Raw genomic sequence first — 22811 nt, 5'->3', positions numbered from 1 at the left:
ACAAACATGATCATGATATTTTTGGTGTGTTTTATACATGATCACTCTTTCTCTTAGGCACAGCCTGATGCAAATGTGCTGGCAGTACAACCCGAAGATGCGTCCCACCTTCACAGAAATTATTGAGATGCTGAAAGATGACCTTCATCCGTCGTTCCAGGAGCTCTCATTCTTCTACAGCGAGGAGAACAAACCTCCCGAAAGCGAGGAGTTCGACATGGACTTTGAGAACATGGAGAGCATCCCGCTGGACCCGTCCTCATATAACCAGAGAGAGGAAGGGAGCTTCATGCGTGACAGCGGCCCCTACGACGAGCACGTGCCCTACACGCACATGAACGGGGGCAAGAAAAATGGCCGAATTCTCTCACTGCCTCGCTCCAGCCCTTCATAACATTTCCTCATGGCGCTGCTCTGTATTTGTTTATCTGCTTGTTTTTCTTAGTTTTAAATTGTAATCTTTTTTCAGAGGCCCTTAAAAACAGATCTCAGGTCTTTTTCGTTTTTTTTTTTGTTTGTTTTTTGGACTTCCTTCCTGCTGTGGCGATGTGATTGCAAAGCGTCTTTTCTCCAGATTCATTCAAATCGCCGTTTGCTTACATCTCCTTTCATTTTGCCAAGTTTCCTGGTCGATGGAGAAATAATTTAAAAACTGTGAATATGAACCTCTGAAAACCAGAAGGCTGCTTCAGCTTAACCTCTTTTCCCACTCAACCTATATATATTTTTTTAAATATATATATATATATATATATATATATATATATATATATATATATATATATATATATATAATATTCTGAGTTTCAAATCGTGGCCTTTATTGAGTGGCCTACAAAACAAAGAGAATATCCATTTCCTCTGAACAATGACTTATAAGACTGTATTGGAGGAGTTGATGAACGAGGGATGATACAGACTATTCTGAGAACAAACATCGTCTTCATGCTGAGGAGGATTTTACTTCTTGAGGGTCCTTGATCCTTTTCGCCAATCCGCTCTGGTGTTTGGTGAATGCGTTTTTAATTTATTGGCTTTTTCCTTCACCTCTTTCTTAGTTTTTGCTCGTATCCTTATTTTTAATGACTGAAGGATATTTAAAACAGTTAAGGATTGGACAGGGGCGTTTCCTCAAGACTGACCAAAAAGCTGCTGCTTTGATATCCAGTGGGTATAAATATATAATATATACGATATATAGAATATTGATGAGATGTCAATATTTTATATATATATATATATATATATATATATAATAGAGGCAACATTGAAAATCTTGTACATAGTTCATTTTTTATGTCTTCAGCAGATACCATATTTTTCAATAATGAGTGTCTTTTTATTTAAAACATTCACTCACCCATTAAACAGAATACTACACTACTCAACACTTTCACAGGAAATATCTGTAATTAGTAACAGAACGTCTAGGGGGCGCTAATTAAAGCAGGAGAGACAGTGAGACCTCAGATTGTTTAAAAAAAAGAAAAGAAAGAAAAGTAACCCAGTTTTTAGCTAACATCTGTTTGTGTTGTTGGTTTGTTTTTGACTCACTGTGTTTGTGTTTAGCTCAATATCCAGTTTATTGCAGGAAATAACTTCAGGGTTTTAACCAAACTTACAAAAGTCTCTGAAAGAAATCATTAAATGTTTTCTGTCAAAAACTGTTGAATATTCTAAAAAGAAAACGAAGCAGTAAGGTGGCAGCATCACAAGCGCTACATCCAAAATCGCTAAATAGTCTACCACCTGAGGTACATAATGCTTTCGAAAATGATGCTAACTAGCTAAATGTTTAGCAGCTGAGCTACTAGCCACTGTGACAAATGCCACACCCTAAACAGTACACCACCACAGGCTACAAAATACTATCAGCACATGTTAGATATTTGTTCTTATCTTCACTTTATCCATATGACAACTTATTACCTCAGAACATCTTTTTAATTTTTAGGTGTCAAACATAGGTACTAAATAGTAATAGTAAAAAGTAAATATTAGCAGGAGTGGTATCATCTCTGAGGACTGTGTGGTGGTCATGAGACTGGATGATGATGATACATGAGGTTGTAATCAAATCATTCAGCAGACATCAAAACATTCCACTGAGCTTCATAGATTTCTCAGTTTAACCAAGATGTCACATGGCGTGTGGGGACAAATGTTACAGATGTTTTGGTATGTCTTTGGTTTGTGCAAAAATTAAGGATATATGGAGGACTCTAGAAGAAGTGGCCTCACCTATCAAGCAAAAATTATACAGAGACTAGATGCATGAGAGAAGGCTGCTTTTTGCTTGAAGTCACTGGATGTTGTCAAACCTTGTTCAGAAGATTTTAGAAATGTACTTCTATAGTTTGTGTTGTTGGAGAACATGTCTGTTTTTTGTGCTGGTTAAGTAGGTGATACAAGATTGATACAAGTAAAGCAATGGCTAACTTGGTAGATGACAAATGGAACCTATCAGGATATGAAACAATGACTTAGCACTACTGTTTGTCTTTCTGAATTCCTTAAATGCTAACATGGCTAAGAGGAACTAGTAGAGTGACCAGACACTAGACTCACTGTTGGCGTTTGTGCCCTTCTGACTTCCACTATTGTTAAAGTGGCTAAAGATTAGCAGAGCATTAAACCCAGATGTACGGATTACCATTACAGTTGGTGTTCATGACGTAGTAACTTACATAACTGCTAGTGTGGCGAACAAATTCTAGCAGAGTTTAAACCCTGAAGTTAGCATTACCGTCAACTTTCATGAACTTAAACTTAGTCCAGGCGTTAACAATGCAGATTTTCTGATTTAATATTTCTAACCTTCTCAGTCTAAAGACTCATAAACTCCTCACTGCTTTCTAGAGACTATTATCATGAAGGTGTGTGAAAGTTTCTTCAACAAGATGACCTATTTCTGATGTTTGACATATTTATTTTTACTCTATCTAACCCAGGGTACATCTTAGTTCAGATACATATAGAGAAGCAGGTATTATGACTGAACAGTCACTCGGTCTAGAAATGCTTAGTTTAAAAAAAATACAAAAACACTTATATTTTTTAATATTTTGGACACAGTCTACCTCAGTAATTTACAGATTATAGACAGGCGGAAGGCGGTACAGTGATGTAGTGGTTAGCACTGTCGCCTTGCATCTCCAGGGTCCGGGTTCGATTCCCGTCTGTGTGTGCATGGAGTTTGCATGTTCTCCCTGCGCTTGGTGGGTTTCCTCCGGGTACTCCGGTTTCCTCCCACAGTCCAAAGCCATGTAGGTTAGGTTAATTGGTGTTCTCAAAATTGCCCGTAGTGTGTATATCTGAGTGCCCTGCGATGGATTGGCACCCTGTCCAGTGTGTACCCCGCCTCGTTGCCCTAAATCTCCTGGGATAGGCTCCAGGCCCCCCGTGACCCTGAATACAGGATTAAGCGATAATGACGATGAGTGAGTGAGACAAGCGGAAGACGTATTTCTCTCTTTCTCTCTACATTGCCTGTTATTCAGCTAACGACGTTAAGGGGATGTTTAATGATTGCCGCCACAACTAGAACATAAGATTTCTTTTTTTCTTTTCCTTTCAGGGGAAAAGATCGTTTCGCTTGATCACACCACGTATATTTATTGATGAAGCCACTGAAATGGGACCTAATTGAAATGTAAAATTTATATTTCCACCAGGACATGTCAAAGTTCATCTTAAATCATTCTGTGATTAATCACGTTCGGTGTTTAAAGTAACCTGTTACTGTAGGACAGGGTCTCTAGAAGAGAGTACACTTTAGATTGAGCGCCCCCTTCTCAAGTTTAGCCTGTAGCGTGTGTGTGATTACAACTGATGATGATTTCAGTGCATTTCACTGGATTGAATACAATAATTTGCTAACTCCAAGCTCATTTATAATGGAAGTCTAGACTAACAAAGAAGGCTGAGTCATTAGGTCCACTCTCCAGGGGCACCAACATTTTTATTTGTTTTTTTTTTACGGTAATACTCTATAACTCTTTAATGAGAGGTCATATATAAACAAATTACATAAAACTATGGCTATAAATTCTGCTTAATGTTTTTTTTTTTTTTTTGTCAAATTTTGAACTAATCCAAGTTGGAACTAAAGTTTTGAGCAGGAAACGGATTAAACATCAGAACATGAGCAGCATACTATTGATCTTAAAAGCAGTGCTGCGTGTCACGCTCTTTGGTCACACCTTAGAAACAGTTTTTGTAGGATACATTTATGAACTGAACTACTTTTCATAAACCTGGAACGTGGAAAAACATTACTGTCATATTGAATCTAAATAAAACTTCACACGAGCCACTTAGGTGAAACTGTCTTATATGTCCCTAACACAGTAGATAACTATAAACTGCTCATAGACTTCCACTGTAAGTGAATTTGGAGTAAATACATTTTTTGGTTATTTTTTCAGTGAATGAAAATGTTCCGAGCAATCTTGTCCGTGGTACTGACACACATGCTGTAGATCAGGTGGATGGAGGTTATGTTAAAAACAACTTGAGTTTTCCTTTCTTTTTGTGAATTAAGGACATTCAATTTGACAACCTCAACCGATACCAGTCATCATATTCACACATTAAACTTTATAAAAAAAAAAAAGAAATAAAGAAAGAAAAAAAAAACTGTGGCTGTGAGTGATGAAAGAAAAGTGTCATTGGACACATACAAAGAAATCCAGCATAAGCTTTTTACACTCTTGGTTTGTTCTGTTTGTGTCAAATTATTTCTCTATTTTGGACACAATATGGAATCCCTTTGTCATGTCATGATGAAAATAGTTCCCTTTCTTGTGTGAACTGAATGTGTTTCCTGGTAAATGTTTTTGTCTGTTTCATATATGTATTTTTCCTTACTGTGAAAATGGAGAGTTATTGCTAGCGTTGTTATGGGTTTGGGGGAGATGGACGCTCAACGCCTCCCCTTGTGCATGGGTTAGCTCTTCTAGGACAATCCTGTGTGCCAAAAAGTTTTCATGGTTTTTTTTTTTCCTCCTCCTTTAAACAAATCTCGGCTTAAGATGAATTCTCAGGAAGGCTCGAGCATGGGAGGCTCTGCTTGCTCCCTTAGCCTCTTGATCATGCTAGAAATTTGTTGTGCTCTTTTTATTTTTTCTGGTGGATTCTAGCGACACAAGTGAAGAGCGCATGGCGCATCGTGTAGCCTAAAGGCCCTTACCCACAGTGCCTTGCACAGACTTTAAACCAAACCCAGGCATCAGACTCCCCTGGACTTAAAGCGTTCCTTCCAGATGGAGAGGAGAGCGTTGTTTGGGACACTTCCTGGAGTATTTACCCGCATCTTTGGGGTTTTTAAATGCATAGTCTGAGAGAAAGGTGAACTTTTAAAGGGTTAGACTTTTTTTTTTTTTTTTTAAAGTTTGTTTTTGTTGCTTTTTGTTTTCTTTGTTTCCCCCATCCTCCCAGTTTCATCTGCTTGGCTCGATATTACTGTATGGGTATATGTGAATGATATTCATGTTTTTTTTTTTTTTTCTTTTTTTCCTTTCTTTATTTTTTCCCCTTGTGTTTTGTTTTTAAACCTGAACTTGTCTCTGCTTGGAATTGCTTTGGCTTTTTTTGCTTTAATGCAGCAAAATGGATGATCAGTCCCATCTAAACTTTAGCTTAGTCCTTATCTCATCACTCATCCTAGTTCAGAAGAAAACTGGGATGTGTAGTAATTTGAACTGTTTCTTACAAAGAAAATTAAAAAAGGAAAAGAAAAAAAAAACAAAAATCTGAAAACTAAGTTATACTGAAGAAAGCAGTAGATTCCCCACAAACAAACAGCACTTAATTTTAAGTTTAGATCGTTTTTTTATTATTATTGTGTTGTTTTTTTTTTATTGTTTTTTTTTTTTTTTTTAAAGAAAGCGAGCTGGCAGTGTGACAGGCTGAAGACAAGGCATTGTATGTATTTTATTGTTATTAAGAAAAAGAAAAAGAAAAAAAGTATTACATTATTAGAGATGTTCATTTCTATTTTTTTAGCCAAAAAAACAGGGCGGGGCAAAAAATTTAAACTACTTTTCTGACTGTAAACTGTTTTGCTATTCTTGTACATTATGAAATGAAATTTGCATTAAAAGTGTATATAGTCTTTTTTGAAAGGGAAAAAAAAGCGGGACGTCCTTTTGGTCACCGCAGTCTGGATGTTTCTCATTTTCGTGTACAGCCGCTTGTTTGCCATCCATGAAATCATTGCTGTCTGTTTCTGCGTATTTTATATCACAGATCTCACCTTTGTACGTGTGTATGTTTTTGTGCATTGTATAATACGAAATTCTCTCCACAGTGAGGTATGAAAACTGAAAAAGATTGATGGAGGTTCTTTAAGGTCTTATTGGGTTGAAAGTTTTTATAAGTTTAATAAAATAATGATTCAATGAGGAAAAATCTAAGTTACATCAAATTTAAATGTTTAACTTTAGTTTAAGAGGCTGATGAAGTTAACAAGTGACACATTTCACCCAAAATATTGAGCTTAGCCTTTAAACATGAACCAAACCTCGGGCAGCAAGAAGCTAGAACATGAACATAACACTTTGTGTAATATAATATTTCTTCACCCATTTAGGCCCTGCCCAATAAAGTATAAAAATTTAGATATTGCATGTTGATTATAACTTTTTTTAATTAAACCTATTATGATGCATAATATTTGTTTGATAACAACTGGAAGCAAATGAAAAAAGAAGGTAAAAACAACATGAAAAAGGAGCTAAATAAAAAAAATAATAGAAGCTAAATAAAAAATAAATAAACTAGACAAAAATTTAACCTTAACACAGAATTAGCTCCATGTTACTTTAAGCAACAGTTAAGATAGTCGTCATTCTAAAATTACTTTTGAACACTCAGAAATATCTACTGTATTATGAGAATAAATAAAGGCTCATGATATTAAATTGATGTTTATTCATTTAATAGCACCCAATTCTGTACTACTGTTCCTCTGTTATGCTCTCTAATCTCATTTATACCTATCTTTAATCTGGGGTGTATCGACTGATAACCTTTTGGGTGAGACGTTCATTACTTGTTATCTCGTTTAGACTCCGAACTCCAGTGGGGATAAAAATGAAAAAGCAACCATTAGGCTCATTCAGAATTCCTAAATCTCAAATAGAGATTCTTAAATCAGGATTTTCTGAATTCTAAAACATACTTCACCTCGCCACTGTTTCACATCGTTCTCTTTCTCATCATTTTTCCTCATCATGTGTTGTCAGACACTTTGACAAACCTGTGACATATGGAACATGTACACACACAAAACCACAAGACGAATCCCTGGTCATGCCATCAGTTTTGCTTTACTTACACACTGGTCTGTGTGTATATAAAACTACAATCACAAGCTCTGTGACAAAGAAGCAACTATATCGGATCAAAAGTGCCATGATTAAATCCCGCTTTATTACTCTTGTTGTTTTTCTTCCTCAAGGAGAGCCAAGCAGTGATGTGTACAGAAAACTGTTATGTTGAATGGTATAAAAATAAATCTTGCTGTGTGTAAATTATTTAACAATTAACTGTTTATATAAAAGATTATGAATAAAAAAAACCTATGGGAGAACAATGGGCTTTCTGACAATCACTGATTTCCAGCTTTTTATATATATATATATATATATATATATATGTGAACATTGTTATTAGCATTTTTTTTCCTTACAAGCAACTGATAAAATCTGATTTAGATACAAATCCAAAGAGCTGTAGTGATAACAGGTTTTTATCCATATATAGTCACTTGGATGTTGTAGATTGTCCACAAAAAGTTAGCCCCTTTCCTAACTTACTGTACATTATAGCAGCTGTAAACAGTCATCCTGTCACTGGCCTTGCTTTGTCGAGAGAGAATAAAAAGTAATTTTTTAAAAATCACGAAAAACAAAGTATAAACTCATCTTTCCTGACATTGTTGGAAAGCACTTAGTTCCAGGTTTAAATCACTGGAGGTTCCTGCAGATGGTGAATAAATTTCTCTTCACAGAAAACTTCACTTCATTTTCCCCCTCCTGATTTTCTCCCTAATTTAGTTTTGGCCTGTTCCTGCCCATACATGCAGAAGCTCACAGACACCCTCACAGAGCGGATGTCCATTTTGCTTTCTTGGATTCCTAAATACAGATGGTTGTGGCATCGCTGGGCTTTGAGATTGCGATCTACAGACAAGAAGACGATCTCTTTCCTGTTACACTGCTCAGGAGCGCCGAAGAAGCTGATACTATAGGAACGATAAATGTTTCAGAATAAGTGCATTAAAATACGCCTGTGATTTAACCTGGGAAAATTCAGCAAGACCTCCTGACCAATTAATTAAATAGCACTGTTGTGTACGTTAATTATACCTGATCTGATGATTACTGAAAAACCAGACCTAGAGTCAGTGGTGACCAAAAGAATGAACCAGATATACAGTATGGCCTGTATTATATTTGTTCCTGTGCACAGATCAGGTGATGTCATTAATTAGTTTGAGTCTATCTGGCTGGAGAATTGTGCTGATTAGAATCAGTCGGTTAAGTTAATGGATGGAGCAAGTATGTGGCAGGACTTTTACTTTCTGAAGCCAGGGCGTCCACTTCTATACAAAAATGCCTAAAACTAGGGAACTCTCAAGTGAATTGAGAACTTCTGTCCATAATCTTCAGGAAACAATCAAGCAGGCGTGGATTGAGCAAGTGACAACAGAGTACTGCATATGTCCTTTTGACTCCACACCCAGGGGGATCCAGCAAGTTTTGAAGAACAAAGGATTTCATATTAGATATTGATTATTGCAATCTTATTGCTTAAGATAACATTAGTTTAATTTTCTTGATTTCCCTTATTTAAAAAAAATAATTTTGGCCACCGCTGTACATCATAGAGCATTTCACTGAATGAATAACTTATATAATTGTAGATGAATGTTTTAAACAGGTGCAAACAGATCTAAAACACTAATTTCAGGGATACCTTAAAAATGGTGCAGCAAAATTCTTTAAAAAATTGTTCAAATGTAATTTAAATATAAGACGAGTTGGTGAGTAGTGCATTTAGATGGAAATGAAAAGCTTGTGCAAACTGGCTCACTTCCTTTTTGCCCTGCAGCAGCTGTAAAGTGCTCAGTTACAGTTGATGTCACAGATAATGTCAGCAGAGAATTTGTGCTTATTTGTGCTGCAAACACACCCATACATATACACGCATGCATAACTGAGATGAAAACACTCCACTGAAACTGCTTTTTGAAGCATTGATGTCTATAACTTTGGGCATTTTGGCACTTCGGATGAACTTGTGTGTGTGTGTGTGTGTGTGTGTGTGTGTGTGTAAAACAAAAGGAGGAGTTTCTCAGCTTTTTGAGCACGTAAAAGAAGGAAGTTGGGGGGGGGGTTCTGGGTTAAAACCTTCATTCTTTACAGTTTGTGTAACAGACACGACGTAGTTAATCGACGTAGTTAATATTGATTTTCCACAGCACTTTTTTTCCTCGAGACTTCGTAGAAGAGGTGAGTATTATTTTTTGCTAAGTTAAAAGTTCTGCAAATAGCCATCACAATTAAAATGGGCTATCATTTTCATTTATGAGGCTGTTGCTCATACTGACACAGGAAAAATAAAACAAGAATCAGTTATCACCTTAAGGAATAAAATTTATATAAAGTATGCACAGGCGTATAAGTAATGTTGGTGATAATTATAATAATAATAATTGTTATTATTATTATTAAATAATATTTTAATCTTAAATCTTAATTCATCTTTATCTTAATTCATATACTTTTCTATTCACCCGAAACCTATCCAGATATTTCTACCTTATATCTCAAATATGATTGAGTCCATTAAAGTGTGTAGTGTAGCTTGTTTGTTCATTTAGCAGCTAAAATAGCAGCTGAAATCGAAACAGTCTTCATTGTTTGAGTGCATCAAGTTGCTGCAAAGATAAATGACTCTTATGTTTAAACCAAGTAAAAATTTAAAATATGGAAATAAATATTATAGAATTTTTTTGTTGTTGTTGTTTATGCACAATATATGGTAGAAGGCCTGGGGGGATTAAATTGTCAAGCCAGTTCTATTAATTCATTGTTGCTATAGTAACACATACACTATTATAGTGGCTGCACCATATCTAACAAATATTCTGTTCTTTTTATTGCTGATATTTGTAAATTAATTGTTCTTATACTGTAGAACAAACATTTTAAGGAAGCATCATCCAGTGTCAGACCTGTCAGAGGTAAAACCATACCTTCTGACACTCTTGGGAAAAATGGGTTTATGCTTATTATATTTTATTATTTTGTAATTTTATTTCTTAAATGCAAGAAAGTGAAAGAAACAAGACAATAGTGAGGGAACGCCTGTTTATAGCTTCTACAACATAAGTGATAACAGGAACTAATTTGTTTATTGGATGTTTCACAATGGCACCATGGTGGCTTACTGGTCATGGACCTCCAGGGTCTAGGTTCAATTCCCGCCTCGGGTCCGTGTGCTTGGAGTTTGCATGTTCTCCCCGTGCTTGTTGGGTGTCTAATGGGTGCTCTGGTTTCCTCCAACAGTCCAAAGACATGCAGATTAGGTTAACTGGTGTTCCGAAATTGCCCATAGTGTGTGAACGAGTGTGACATCGTGTGTGTGTGTGTGTGTGTGTGTGTGTGTGCCCCGTGATAGATTGCGTAACACTCCTTCTGCCCTAAGTCTCTTGAGATAGGCTTCAGGCCCCCCGCGACCCTGTCTACAGGATAAACCAGTACAGACGATAAGACGATGATGATGTTCCACAATGTAAAATGAGACTGTAAATAGGTAAAAAAACAAAACAAGTATGGTTCTGTAAAAAAACATAAAATTGTGTATCTGCTATGGTGTAAGAGCAATGACACATGGTGTGACGTGCTGTTATTGGAAACATGAAGTGGTGTGCTAAGGCAGAGGTATGTGTCAATGTATCAATTTACAATAACCAGACTCAAAAAGTTCTTTATTATTTACATAACATACCCATAAGTGGGGTTTTTCATGACCAGTCGTTATTACTTCACTTTTCTCGTCAGGGGAATCAGGGAAGTGAGTAGACTTTAGGTAATTGACTGTGTTGTGAATGAACAGACTCGCCATGCAGAATATTTTTTTTTAGGTTAGTGTTTTCCCTCACGCAGCTCCTTCCGTTTGTTGTTTATCGTCGCTGGAGTCTGATTTCTCTTTTGGTTTCCATTCTGTGGTATAGATGAGTATCTGCTTCTGTCTCCTGAGCTACTGAATCTGTCACTTGAGATTGCTTGATAATGACTTGACACATTATCCCTAACATAAAAACCAAAAAGTCACGTGTTTATCCTTCCGTCTTATCTTATACGTAATGGTTCATTAGTCGAATAGAAAGCAGGATATTACCTAGCTACTGAGTATCACTATAAATATTATAGCACTGCCTGCTAGGGCACACCAAGGATGTTTTAATTTCTTAGTAATAATTTTTTTTATTACACAGTGCTACTTTTAATGCCTAATGATCCATATATTAAATCACAATGCACTGGCTATGTCTGGTTTAAACTCACCATCAAATCTGAGTTAAGTTAGCTTTAAGAAATTAGCTAGTTAGCAAGATAGGATAGTTGTGTTGTTGCTGCTGTTGCCAAGGAGCCTGAGTATTTGTAAGATTCTTTACAAATGAGTTATTAATCATAAGCTAACCATTTAACTAACTTTTAGATATGTGTAAGTTAGAATATTTTCCTTATGATTGATCACTCATACAACTTTTTAGTCATTCAGGGTGAGATGATAAAGTTGTGATATATTGTGAAATATTTTTTTATATATATATTCTTCTGGATTTTGACAAAATCGGCTGGGCAGACATAAAGACATCCTAGAGACAGAAATTCTGAGACTGGTTTCTGGTCCTCCAATGTAAGGAATGTGAAGTGAAAAGAGCAAGTACCAATATACAGACAAAACCTTTCTTTTATTTATATTTGTTTACTATTAAGCCAGTTAGCTAGCTATTGTAGTTATGAGTTTTAGTAGCCATTTGCTATATCGTAGCTATTACTAGCTACTAGCAATTAGCTACTGAACAGAGCAAATGTTTACCATTCCCTTGTAGTGAATCTTCTATGTGATGCACTATTGCTGTGTGTTCTCAACAGCTGTCATCTGTTAGCATGAAATCTCCAACTGACTCCTAGTGCTAAGGTGTTTGTGTACTAGCGTTATGTTGCCGGAGTTTTCCATTTCCTGAAAGTACGAAGGTGTCGAGGCTGTGAGATATGATCTGGCTTTGGGTTCAAAGAAACAAGTGACAAGTCACACACTTAAGTCCAAATCCATTTTCCCTGAATTTCTTTATCCTGTCCTCATTCTGTCAGCGTGAGACCAAAACACACTCTCCTTCTGCTCCACATCCTCCTGAGAGCTTCAGTCTCTGACATGCATCATTCCTCTACATTCTAGCTACACCAATATCACTGTCTCTCTGCTTGTCTGTGTCTCGGGCACGGTCTTTCTCTCCATCTCTATCTCCTTGTCTTTATGTTTCTCTTCTTCTGTTTTTCTTCATCTGTCTCTCTCACTGCATCTCTTGCATGTCTGTGTCTCTTAATCGTTCGTTCGTTCCTTCTTACTTTCTCTGTTATTGTTTGGTAAATCTCACCACTTTACTCTTTCTTTTTCTCATTCCTTCCCTTCTCTCTGTCATTCTTGCTCTCTCTCTATCCCCTTTTATGCATCTTTCTTTGTCTTTCTCTTTGTCCCTCCCTGTCTCCCCCCCTCTTTCTGTCTTTCTCCCCTTCATCCTGTTCACCGCAGCATAGGATCTTTGGATCAGATGTTCATTAAACTCCAGTTGGTTCTCGACTCTGCTGCATGTGGGGGTTTCCTGAGTTTTTCTTGTTCTCCTGCTTGAATGTGTACTTGATGGCTGAGTCTTTCCTCAACCACTCGTGGCCGTCCTTCTCCAAGTTCTGGATGAAACGATGGTCTTTTAAAAGAGGTAGAAACCCGAATGCTCATTTATTCCTGTTGCTTTGCAGGGGATTGGGTTTTGATGCAGCTCTTTGTTTTTTGCAGGTTTTATCACGTATTTGTGACAGAAGTGAATGTTTACCAACAATTAGATAAATATAATTATTATTATATATTCTGTATAACTCAAAGATTTAGTTTCATTCAGATCTACAGCGTACTGCTTTCAGCTAAAGCAACATGAAAGCTTTCACGTGAGTTGAGCTAATCATTGCTAAATTATAGTCGAAGTAGATTTTAAATGAACTGTACTTAGTGTGCTTAAAGACTGTATAAAGCTCAGAGGATCTCACACTGTGTCTAGGTCTTTCATTTCTAGGAAGCCTTCTATATTTGTCCTCTAAGCCGGCCATTCAGTGAGTGTGGTTTTATAATATCGATACTTTTTGTCATGACTCACACTGTTACACTGTGTGTTTAAAGAGCTGACAGCCTTGTGCTTACAGACGTCTCATGATACGAGTGATGAATACTGAAAGAAGAAGTGGACTTGGGTCACCCCCTTTAATTTAATCCCACTTTTGACCCACTTGTATTAAGTTGCATCTTTTACAAAATGAAACCTGGGCAGAAATAACAGAAAAGTCCAGTCAGAAAACCCCAAGTTAAATCCAAAGGGTAATTGCTACATATGTTAAATATTACATTAAATGATGTAAGAGCAGCGAAATTATGAATCATGATTAATCATTTCTCAACAAATTGTCATTTAGTAATAAAGATGAACTGATTTTTAACTGAAATTAAATGTAAGCTCAGTGATTTCTCATCTGATGATAATCAAAATATTTTAGTGACTTTAAAGCACATCCATTTAAAGGTGGATTCAGTCATTTTTAACTTTTAAGTATTTTTTAATACATTTATTCTAATATGTTGCAATTTAAATCAACTTACACCGAGTATCAGTTAAAGAAATAATCTCAATGTACAATAAACAAAGAACAGTGTGTAATAATTGGCATGGTAAAGTTTAAATAAATGTGAGGGGACATTTATTTAACATTTATTTAACTGTCGCCTATGTCAGTGCTTTGTAACCTTACATTTTCTAAGATCTTTCAGAAAAAAGTTTTATGTCTTATTAAGAGCTTGTAAATTAAAAGCTTGTAAGTGCTTTTTTATTTACTAAATTCTAACTAATGCGGTAAATCAGTCTTTTTAAGAGACTCTTCATGTAAAGTTTTAGTTATACTTCATTGGTGACACACAAATGCAGCACAGCGCTCCTCCTAATTCATAAAGTGTACTTGGGAATTTTTTGTTCCATCTGAGATACTAAAAGACTTAGCTTGTCTTTTCCTGGCTGTAACGTATGGTGTCATGAGCCGGCCCATAAAAGGATACGGGTGCATGAATGGCAGCAGTGAGGTTTACATACTGCACGTTTGATGTGGATGCGGACCAACCTGGCGTCAGAAGCTGGAGGGAATTTTGGGAGGGAGGTTTTGGGGGGGTCTGGATTGTGTCATTTTACATGTTATGATCATTCAGAGCAGCAGCACAGCAAGAGGGGGAAAGAGAGAAAGAGAGGGAGAGAAAAAGAGAGGGGGTAAGTTCCTGTGTTCAGAGATTTATCTTATTCATATCTGATCTGTTATTAAACAGCACTCAGGGCATACAGATGGGCATCGAGGTCATAGCCATGACACGGCTCTCTAAATATGGAAGAAGGCTTAGTGTAACAGTAAGAGTTGGCTTGTTATGTTGCTATGCCAGAGAAAGCAGAGCATTATAAAACATAGCAACATAACAAACATCGCACATATACATTTCTTACAAAATGTATAGCTGTTATTTGAATAAGAAAGTTACATTTCATAAAAGTATATAAAAATCTGTCAAAGACCACCTGAAATTAAGAATTCAGATGATGTTAATAATGAAGTAGAGTCACGATTCGCCAGACCACATCCTGCAAGTCCAGCTGCAGCCAAGCGCTGTTGAATAGTCTGACAACTTGTCATGTGTAACCAGCTGTAGTGACACCATTTTCTGTATAGAATTTCTCAAATGTCACTCTTGGTCTTCCAGATCTAGGGCCATCAGCAGTGGAACCAGTTGTTTGGAATTTGTCCCATAGCCTGGAAATTGAATTCCTGGCAATTCTAACACTTCTAGCTATGACTGCTTGTGATGCACCAAGTTGAAGCATTCCAGTGGCATCTCTCTGCTAGCACTGTCTGAACAGAGCACGATAGTTTGAGGACAAAACGCACAATCAGAATGATTTCATTACTTTTGACACCAATACATGTCGACTGGACATAATCAAATGGCAAATTTTCACATAGCTCATCGCATGAAGATGTGAATTAGGTTATCCATAATAAAATAAAGCTCTACTGGGCATGACGGTAATTTAACTTTCCCATGTTTTTAATGTAACAAGGCAAACAAAATCATTAATTAGATTTCAAGGTTTTTGTAAAAGTACAAAATTTAGTCTAATTTTTATGGTGCTATGTTTCTTTTGTCTATGAATATACATACAATGAATATCTAAAATAATTTAGTTTTACAGCCTGGAATGAAAATTGCCATGTTATTTACTCAATGCAAAATAGAACATAAATGTATACAAAAAAATAAATAGAAACAGTTCAGAAAAAATAATAAAAATAAAATGATTATTAGTTATTAGAATTAATTATTTCGGAAAAGGACCATCTGTGTTAATACTTCGTGGAACCTTTTGTACTAATTATAGCTCCGAGTCTGTTTGGACACATCTCTACCAACTTTGCACACATAGCCTGAGCAGTGTTTGCTTACTCTTCCTTCCAGAACAGGAGCTAAGTCGGGGTTGGATGGTGACAGCAGGTGGGCTGCAATCTTTCCACCTATTTGTAATAGTGTTCAAGTCTGGAGCAAATAGAAAAAATAACAGAACAAGTGCTTAATATAAACCTGTGCTTTGCAGCTGCACTACTCTTCAGCCCAGTCGTAATCCAGAATGAGTACACTGTTAAATAAAATGGTTATCAGTTCTTCCCTCTGTTGCACAAGGCAGAGGCTCCCAGCTGTGCTGTTAAAGCTCATTTCCGCCAACAAACTGCTAAAGTAAACCGGAGCTTCTGTGCTATAACAGACCAAGAAGGCCATGTTTACATTCTGGCTGCCTTAATTCATCTGCACTTCCATTTCCTGTTAATTAATGTGTAACCCTAATTGATTGTTTTGATATGGAATATACTCAGAGATAAGACATGACGAAAGATAGTTTAAACATGCTTTTATAGTTTATACGGCAGACTGCTGTTTATCGCCTACCAGGATAGTGCTGTATTACTGTATATACAGTCAGGTCCAAAAGACCTGTGGATTTAAGATTACAAATAGCAACACTTTGATAGCAGTGTTAAGTGCATACCAGCAAAATACCAAGAATCAAATATCAAAAAGAACATGTAGAATTTTAAAACCTGTGAGAAATGGTTTCTTACAGGTAAGATTGAAATTGAATTTGGGAAAAAATATATTTGGAAATTTTTACATACTATAAAATGGCAACTGTTTTTTCTTATAATTGATTATTAGTGTATAGAAAAAGTTTATAGAATTTTTATTTACAATGTTTTTTCCTGTGTTTTATATATATGAACAGATGTCAATACTGGTTAATAATAAAGATATCAGTATTGGAAAAGAAAAGCTGACAACTCTGTTTTTAAGTTATCCAAAAATAATACAAAACTTAAAAATAAAAGAAGTGGGCATTTTTATGTTTGTCCAGTCATCTGTCCCCTCCATCTGAGATACTTAAAATTATATGAATGTTATTAGAATTTATATGAAACATTTATTAAAACCAGTGGATAAACTGATTAATTTTTGGAATTAATATAAATAGAAATAAGGTCACAGCAAGGTTAAATGTCTTCCTGTTTGTCAAGATGTTAATTGTAGACAGATACTTTAGCCATAAAGACAGTAACACAAAGACAGGTTGCAAATTGCACATTGTATATTATATATATTGTATACAGTAGTCTGTACACACAGTGTAATGTGAGAACTGATCAGAAGTTACCAGTGCAATGGAAATCTAAGAACACTGCAAGATATATAAGGAGTATATACAGTAGTTAAGAATATAAATCAAAAATCAAAAGTGAAAAGTGTGCATTTATAAGTGATAACAGTGCAAAATTGTGCAAAAACCCAAGTACCTGTGCAAAGAGCAGAATGAAAGGAGTGTGTACAGTAAATGGCACAGTATGCAATAGTTGGAGTAACTGATCAGACCCTGATGCTACAGTAACAGATGGGAGTTATGCATGTAACACCGTGATGTAAATAGCAGACTAGCCTAGCACAGATCTCCTAGTCCACAATTCCCATGTTATGCATTAATATTCAGGAACTCATGCCTTCAACAACGTTATAGCAATCTGGATTTAAAAAGTGAATTTTATTTATTTATCCCCTTTTTGAGTAAGCCAGAGTAGAAGACTTAGTTTCACCATCACTGTCCGTGAGGTTAGGTTATTTCAGACACACAAATCAGTAAGAGGAGTGACTAGACTTGGTGTTTTCGGGGCATCCCTATCAACATCATTGGCACCAGATTTGACTTGTTAAGAGAAGTTTAATCATTTGGTTTGTTTTATATGCTGGGGCGGATTGTAGGTTAGTAATAATTTACCAAATTAAACAGTAACCTTTTTAATAAAAGCAACATGACATATAAAATGATTTTTTTTTTCATTTTCATCCACTAATTTCACACAAAGCTGAAAGGTGGTCCACAGACATTTCTCAAAACTATAAAACAGTTTCAAGCATTTCCTTACAAGGAAGTATCTAAAGTAATAAGGTGCATCCATTTTTTCTGTGAGAAATCCATGTAGGTGCTAATATGCCTTTGAACATTTGTTCACACAACACTTGATTGGTTAACGGTTGATTTTCCCCAGGTTTGACACTGTGTATTTTATTTAAACAGAACATATAAACTGATGTCACACTGGGTTCAAAGTCGTCACGTCTCTGTGTGTTCTGTGTTCTCTTGCTTGTGGCTTTCAGTCAGCAATAAAACACTGGACTCTGAAATATAATTTTACCAAAATAGTGTCAATGTTTGATAAATGGAAAAAGGCTTTGGGACTTAACTGTATACAAACTGATTGATTATTTGCCACCTGTTGATGGATTTATACGTCAGTGGCTGAATGCATAAGTGGACGGTTACTTGGTTGATCGATGGCTGGTTCATTAAATTAGGTTGTTTATTTGATTAACTGATTGTATATGATTTGTTTGGCTGTTAGATGAATAACTAACTTGAGTGTGTGAGTAAATTAGTGAATTAGTTTTATTTTGTGACTGATGGATGAATTGCTGGATATATTTTGTTGTTATTGTTGATTGGTTAGTTGGGTGATTAATTAGTTGATATGATTAGTTGCTCGGTTTAATTGATTTTGATTCAAGAATTTATTGCTCGATTGGTTGATGGTAAATGGATAGAACTACATAATTTTAGTTGGCCGGTCCAGAAGTCCCTGAAAGCACAAAGAGACACTAATCAGTAGATTGATGGTAATACACCAGTGAAAATATCATGCATCATATTATCATGTGTTACCTGCTGCTTTGACTCGCCTTGTCTTTGTTCACAGCTAAACCTTAACCATGCCCCTACTGAAAGACTTGTTTTTTGTTTGTTTGATTTGATTGGCTGACTGACATTTACTTTTAAAGATAAGTGTGTAAACACTTTATGTTTAAACAATAGATAATGTACCTTCATACTGGTAAAGAGATGTTAATCTTTGTTTTTTAAGCTTCAGAGGGTAAGCCATGTGCACAGCCAAGTGCTCCCACATCAGGGATGAGATCTTCCTCCTCATCTTCACCTGACCAGTTCTTAAGCAGCACACCTGAAGATCAGGTAAGAAAAAAAAACACAGAGAAAAAGTAATAAGGATCTTTTAAATAAATGCATATAAGAATATCTAAGTAAAAAACCACTAACCAATATAACCAAAGTAATACAATTGGAAAATTACAGCTGAAGAAATATATATATTTACATCATTTTTCAATTTAAAAGCAGCATCTGATAAGCTAGATGTGAAACCGAGTGATAAACATGATTTTATCATAAACAGAAGCAAAACAGAAAGAATATTTTTGTTACAAAGAAAACTCTCTACACATACAGAATTTAATTCACTCCTTTATTAGATCCCATTTTATTGGATTTTTTTTTAGCTTTTCTATTAAGTCAGCATATAAAAGCAAATTAACTTCTAATATATTTCCCAGAATAAACAATAAAGTAGGGCACTGTTATTTACATTTAGGCATTTGGCAGACGCTCTTATCCAGAGCGACTTACTTTTTTTAATCTCATTATACATACAATTAGGCATATGCTCTTATCCAGAGCGACTTACATTTTTATCTCATTACACATCTGAGCAGTTGAGGGTTAAGGGGTCTTGCTCAAGGGCCCAACAGTGGCAACCCCTGGCCCTGGATATTGTTAATGCCTTATACATATACAGTAAAGATGTTATTTTAGGGCACTGAAAAACAAATGAATATTGCAACAAGCATTAAAGACAATTCAAACAAAGAAAAGTTCTGTGATTAATGACAAATTGCAGTGATAAAATGAATAAAATGTTGTGTTGTAGGAACCTGATAACTGTGGAATATAAACATTTTGTCAAAATGAAAAGGCCAGGCCCATGAAAATAGGGCCAGGGGTAGCTCAGTGGTTAAGGCATTGGACTACGGTTCGGAAGATCCCAGGTTCAAACCCCACAACCACCAAGTTGCCACCTTGAGCAAGGCCCTTAAACCTCAACTGCTCAGATGTATAATGAGATAAAATGTAAGTCGCTCTGGATAAGAGCATATGCCTAATTGTAAAAGAACTTTAAATAAAATTAACAGAGTTTCCCACCAGTCATGTGTGAGTGTTTTTTTATTTTAATCAGAATAGCCACCAATGATGACCCAATGATGTATTTCTTTCACTCTCTTAGAGTTCTTGTTTAGGTGAGAGTGATTTCGAGTGTGGGACAGATGACTTATTGGACTTGAATGCTTCCCTGAAAGACTCTGAGTATTTCAGAGACCTCCAGGCCAGACCTGGTGGAGAGTGTGAGCCTTCTCAGAGTCCCCTGGCTGTGTTTATTGACACAGAGGACAAACCACAGCTCAGTCCAGGATTAGTCTTCTACCCATCGCCCACGCTACACTGTGAAACATACTTAGAAAACCTCTCGTCATCACACAGTAACACCAACCTGCTGTCTGACCAAGGAGAGGTGATGGATTTGGCAGAGAGTTCAGACGAGATGTGCTTGGATGACTTGAACAGCGACAGTTTCCCTATCCTTGTCAGGTCTATGTCCACCTCGCGGAGACACAGCTCAGATGTTCCACTGAATCCACTCGGCCTGGGGAGAAGGTAAGACGGAAAAACAAAATTGCATTTATTCATACAGCATTGTATGGCATGTAGCCTTTTAGATAAGCTTTGGGTCCAACAGGAAGTAAACTATGTTGTACATAGGGGTGTAAAGATGGTGTATTATGGCATATTGTTGTTTGCAAGGCTCTTAGTTTAATATGGCTGTGCATTGAGCAGGGTCCATAATAAACATATAAAAAGCACTTATACCCCAATCAGCCATAAAATTACAATGCAAAACTTAATGCCCAGTATTGTGTGCTCCCTGGGTGGCTCTGGCCCCTGTGGGAGTGGCTCCACAGGCTGTCTGGGGGTTTGCTGTGATGTCTGGCACCAGAAAGTTAGCAGCGGATCCTTTGGGTGCTGTGGGTTGTGGGATGGGCCACTATGGATCAGACTTGTTTGTCTGGGGCATCCCATGAGAGCTTGATTGGATTGAAATCTGGGCGTTTGGATGCCTGGTGCATGATGGGCTATGGTGCACTGGGTGCTGTGTATCTTTCTATTGTAGCCAGCACGGACCTTTTTCCTGATTTGTGCTGTATTTCCTTTTCTGCTGGATCAGACCAGACGGGTTGGCCTTGGCATGGATGAGCCTTAGGTGCCCATGATCCTGTCACCAGTTTACTGTGATATAATTGTTTATATAAACGTTGTAGTTATTGTTGGTCATTCAGCTGCTCCCAGCAAGGGAACGCCACAGCAGACTATCCGGTCCACACATACGAGCTTGGCACAGGTTTTACTTCCTGACGCAACTCCCCCTTTTTATCCGCGCTTGGGACCGGCTCTGCATCTAGTGGCTTGGTTTTGGGAACTGGCTGGGAATCGAACCTGTGCCCTTTACATGTGTATAATTAATAATCAATGTTAATGTTATTAACATTATTAATATATGATGTATATATTAGTGCTTCTGCAAAAATTATGTGCTTTTTTTCTTTCTTTCTTCTTTCTTTCTTATTTTTATGTGTGTGTGTGTGTGTGTGTGTGTGCAGTATGTGCGCATATATATATTATGATATCATATGATATATATGATTTCATTCAAACTGAAACTCAAGCACATAATGTTTCTTCATAAAACTGTTAAAACAGAACAAGAACAGTTTTGCATGTTCACTCATTCGTGTGAAGTGACACACTGCTGCTGAGCAAAAGAGGAACCAGTTAATATTCAAAGAGTGCACTAATGACACACCCAAACACCCACAACTGCAGAGTGACAAAATACTGGACCAGTGTAATAACAGAAGATGGTTACTCAGAACCCAGTATATGCAACACCTGCCTGTTTGTCATTAAATCAGACTTCATGCTCCTCTTGTCTTTTTTCATAATGATGCATTTCATTGTCACACCACAGCATGGCTGTATTTAGTATTTGCTTTTGGCCACATCCACAAATCTCCCTAAAAAATACCAAATCTGATGGCAATTTAACCTGTAAAGGGCGCCACCTAACTGCAGTGTGTGCCTCAGCCATGCCAGCTGCCACAACTATAAAGAGTTTTAAACAAGTATTAATTTTTGGTATACACTGGAATAAATAAGTGGTTGGTATATAAAATCCCAGTAACTCGCAGCAAATTCCACAGTCTGAAGCTAATTGGTCGAGGTGCATTTTAGTGAGTCTTGTCTATAGTTTTAACATTTATGTGTAATTAGTGTGTATTTTTTGTGTGTTAATGTGTGTGTAGGTTTAGTCTGGACACCAGGAGTGTAGACAGTGATGGAGAGCAAGATGACCAGAGCCAGTCTCAGAGCTCGGTGGAGGAGTTCACTTCATGTGGAGAACCAGAGCTCATCAAATCCCCAGTACGGCACAATCTATACAATCTGTAATACTCATTAATATACACATACATAAACACACACACACACACACACACACACACAAACACAGACTCACAAATTACATTGCTCCTATCAGCCGTCCACCCAAGAGAGGATGTATTCCAGATCTGAGATTGTGTCGCCAGTTGAAAAGTCTCAAGCTGAGAGGGTCTCACGTATCCTGGAAACTTCCAAACAAGCAGCCCGAGCTTCAGGAGGTGAGGAGCTGATTACACACACTTACACTCCCCCTGATCTCCAAGTACACTACAGCCAGCAGGTTTTATTACGGTACATTTTATTTAACAGCACTTCTGATCGTAGTACAGGTGCAAATCACACAAATCTGCATACAGTATATTACATGACATTATTGTTTCCATAGTAACAGTTCATTCGCATAGACTTGGATGCTTTACATAAATGGATAAAAAATGGAATAAAGAAGTTTACACTTTATTCATTTTTCAGTAACATGACAAGCTGCATTTTTCTT

General features: G+C 36.7%; 2 protein-coding genes across 2 annotated transcripts in view; both read left to right on the top strand.

Moving 5' to 3' along the window:
- insrb (insulin receptor b) overlaps nt 1-7590 on the top strand; it is a 72988-nt gene extending 65398 nt beyond the window's left edge. The window contains exon 21 of the mRNA XM_053512545.1: nt 58-7590. Within this exon, the coding sequence (XP_053368520.1) occupies nt 58-394 (337 nt within the window). The 3' untranslated portion in view covers nt 395-7590. The remainder of the gene's footprint in view (nt 1-57) is intronic.
- A 1735-nt stretch (nt 7591-9325) lies between these two features.
- The window catches only part of arhgef18b (rho/rac guanine nucleotide exchange factor (GEF) 18b), a 65791-nt gene continuing 52305 nt past the window's right edge, over nt 9326-22811 (top strand). The window contains exons 1-5 of the mRNA XM_053512655.1: nt 9326-9518; nt 18837-18943; nt 20049-20476; nt 22180-22297; nt 22413-22533. Of these exons, the coding sequence (XP_053368630.1) occupies nt 18884-18943; nt 20049-20476; nt 22180-22297; nt 22413-22533 (727 nt within the window). The 5' untranslated portion in view covers nt 9326-9518; nt 18837-18883. The remainder of the gene's footprint in view (nt 9519-18836; nt 18944-20048; nt 20477-22179; nt 22298-22412; nt 22534-22811) is intronic.

The sequence above is a fragment of the Clarias gariepinus genome, chromosome 15 (genome assembly GCF_024256425.1).
Source record: "Clarias gariepinus isolate MV-2021 ecotype Netherlands chromosome 15, CGAR_prim_01v2, whole genome shotgun sequence".
Taxonomy (NCBI): domain Eukaryota; kingdom Metazoa; phylum Chordata; class Actinopteri; order Siluriformes; family Clariidae; genus Clarias; species Clarias gariepinus.
Note: the sequence above shows the minus strand (reverse complement) of the source record. Positions and strands in the feature narration are given on the sequence as shown.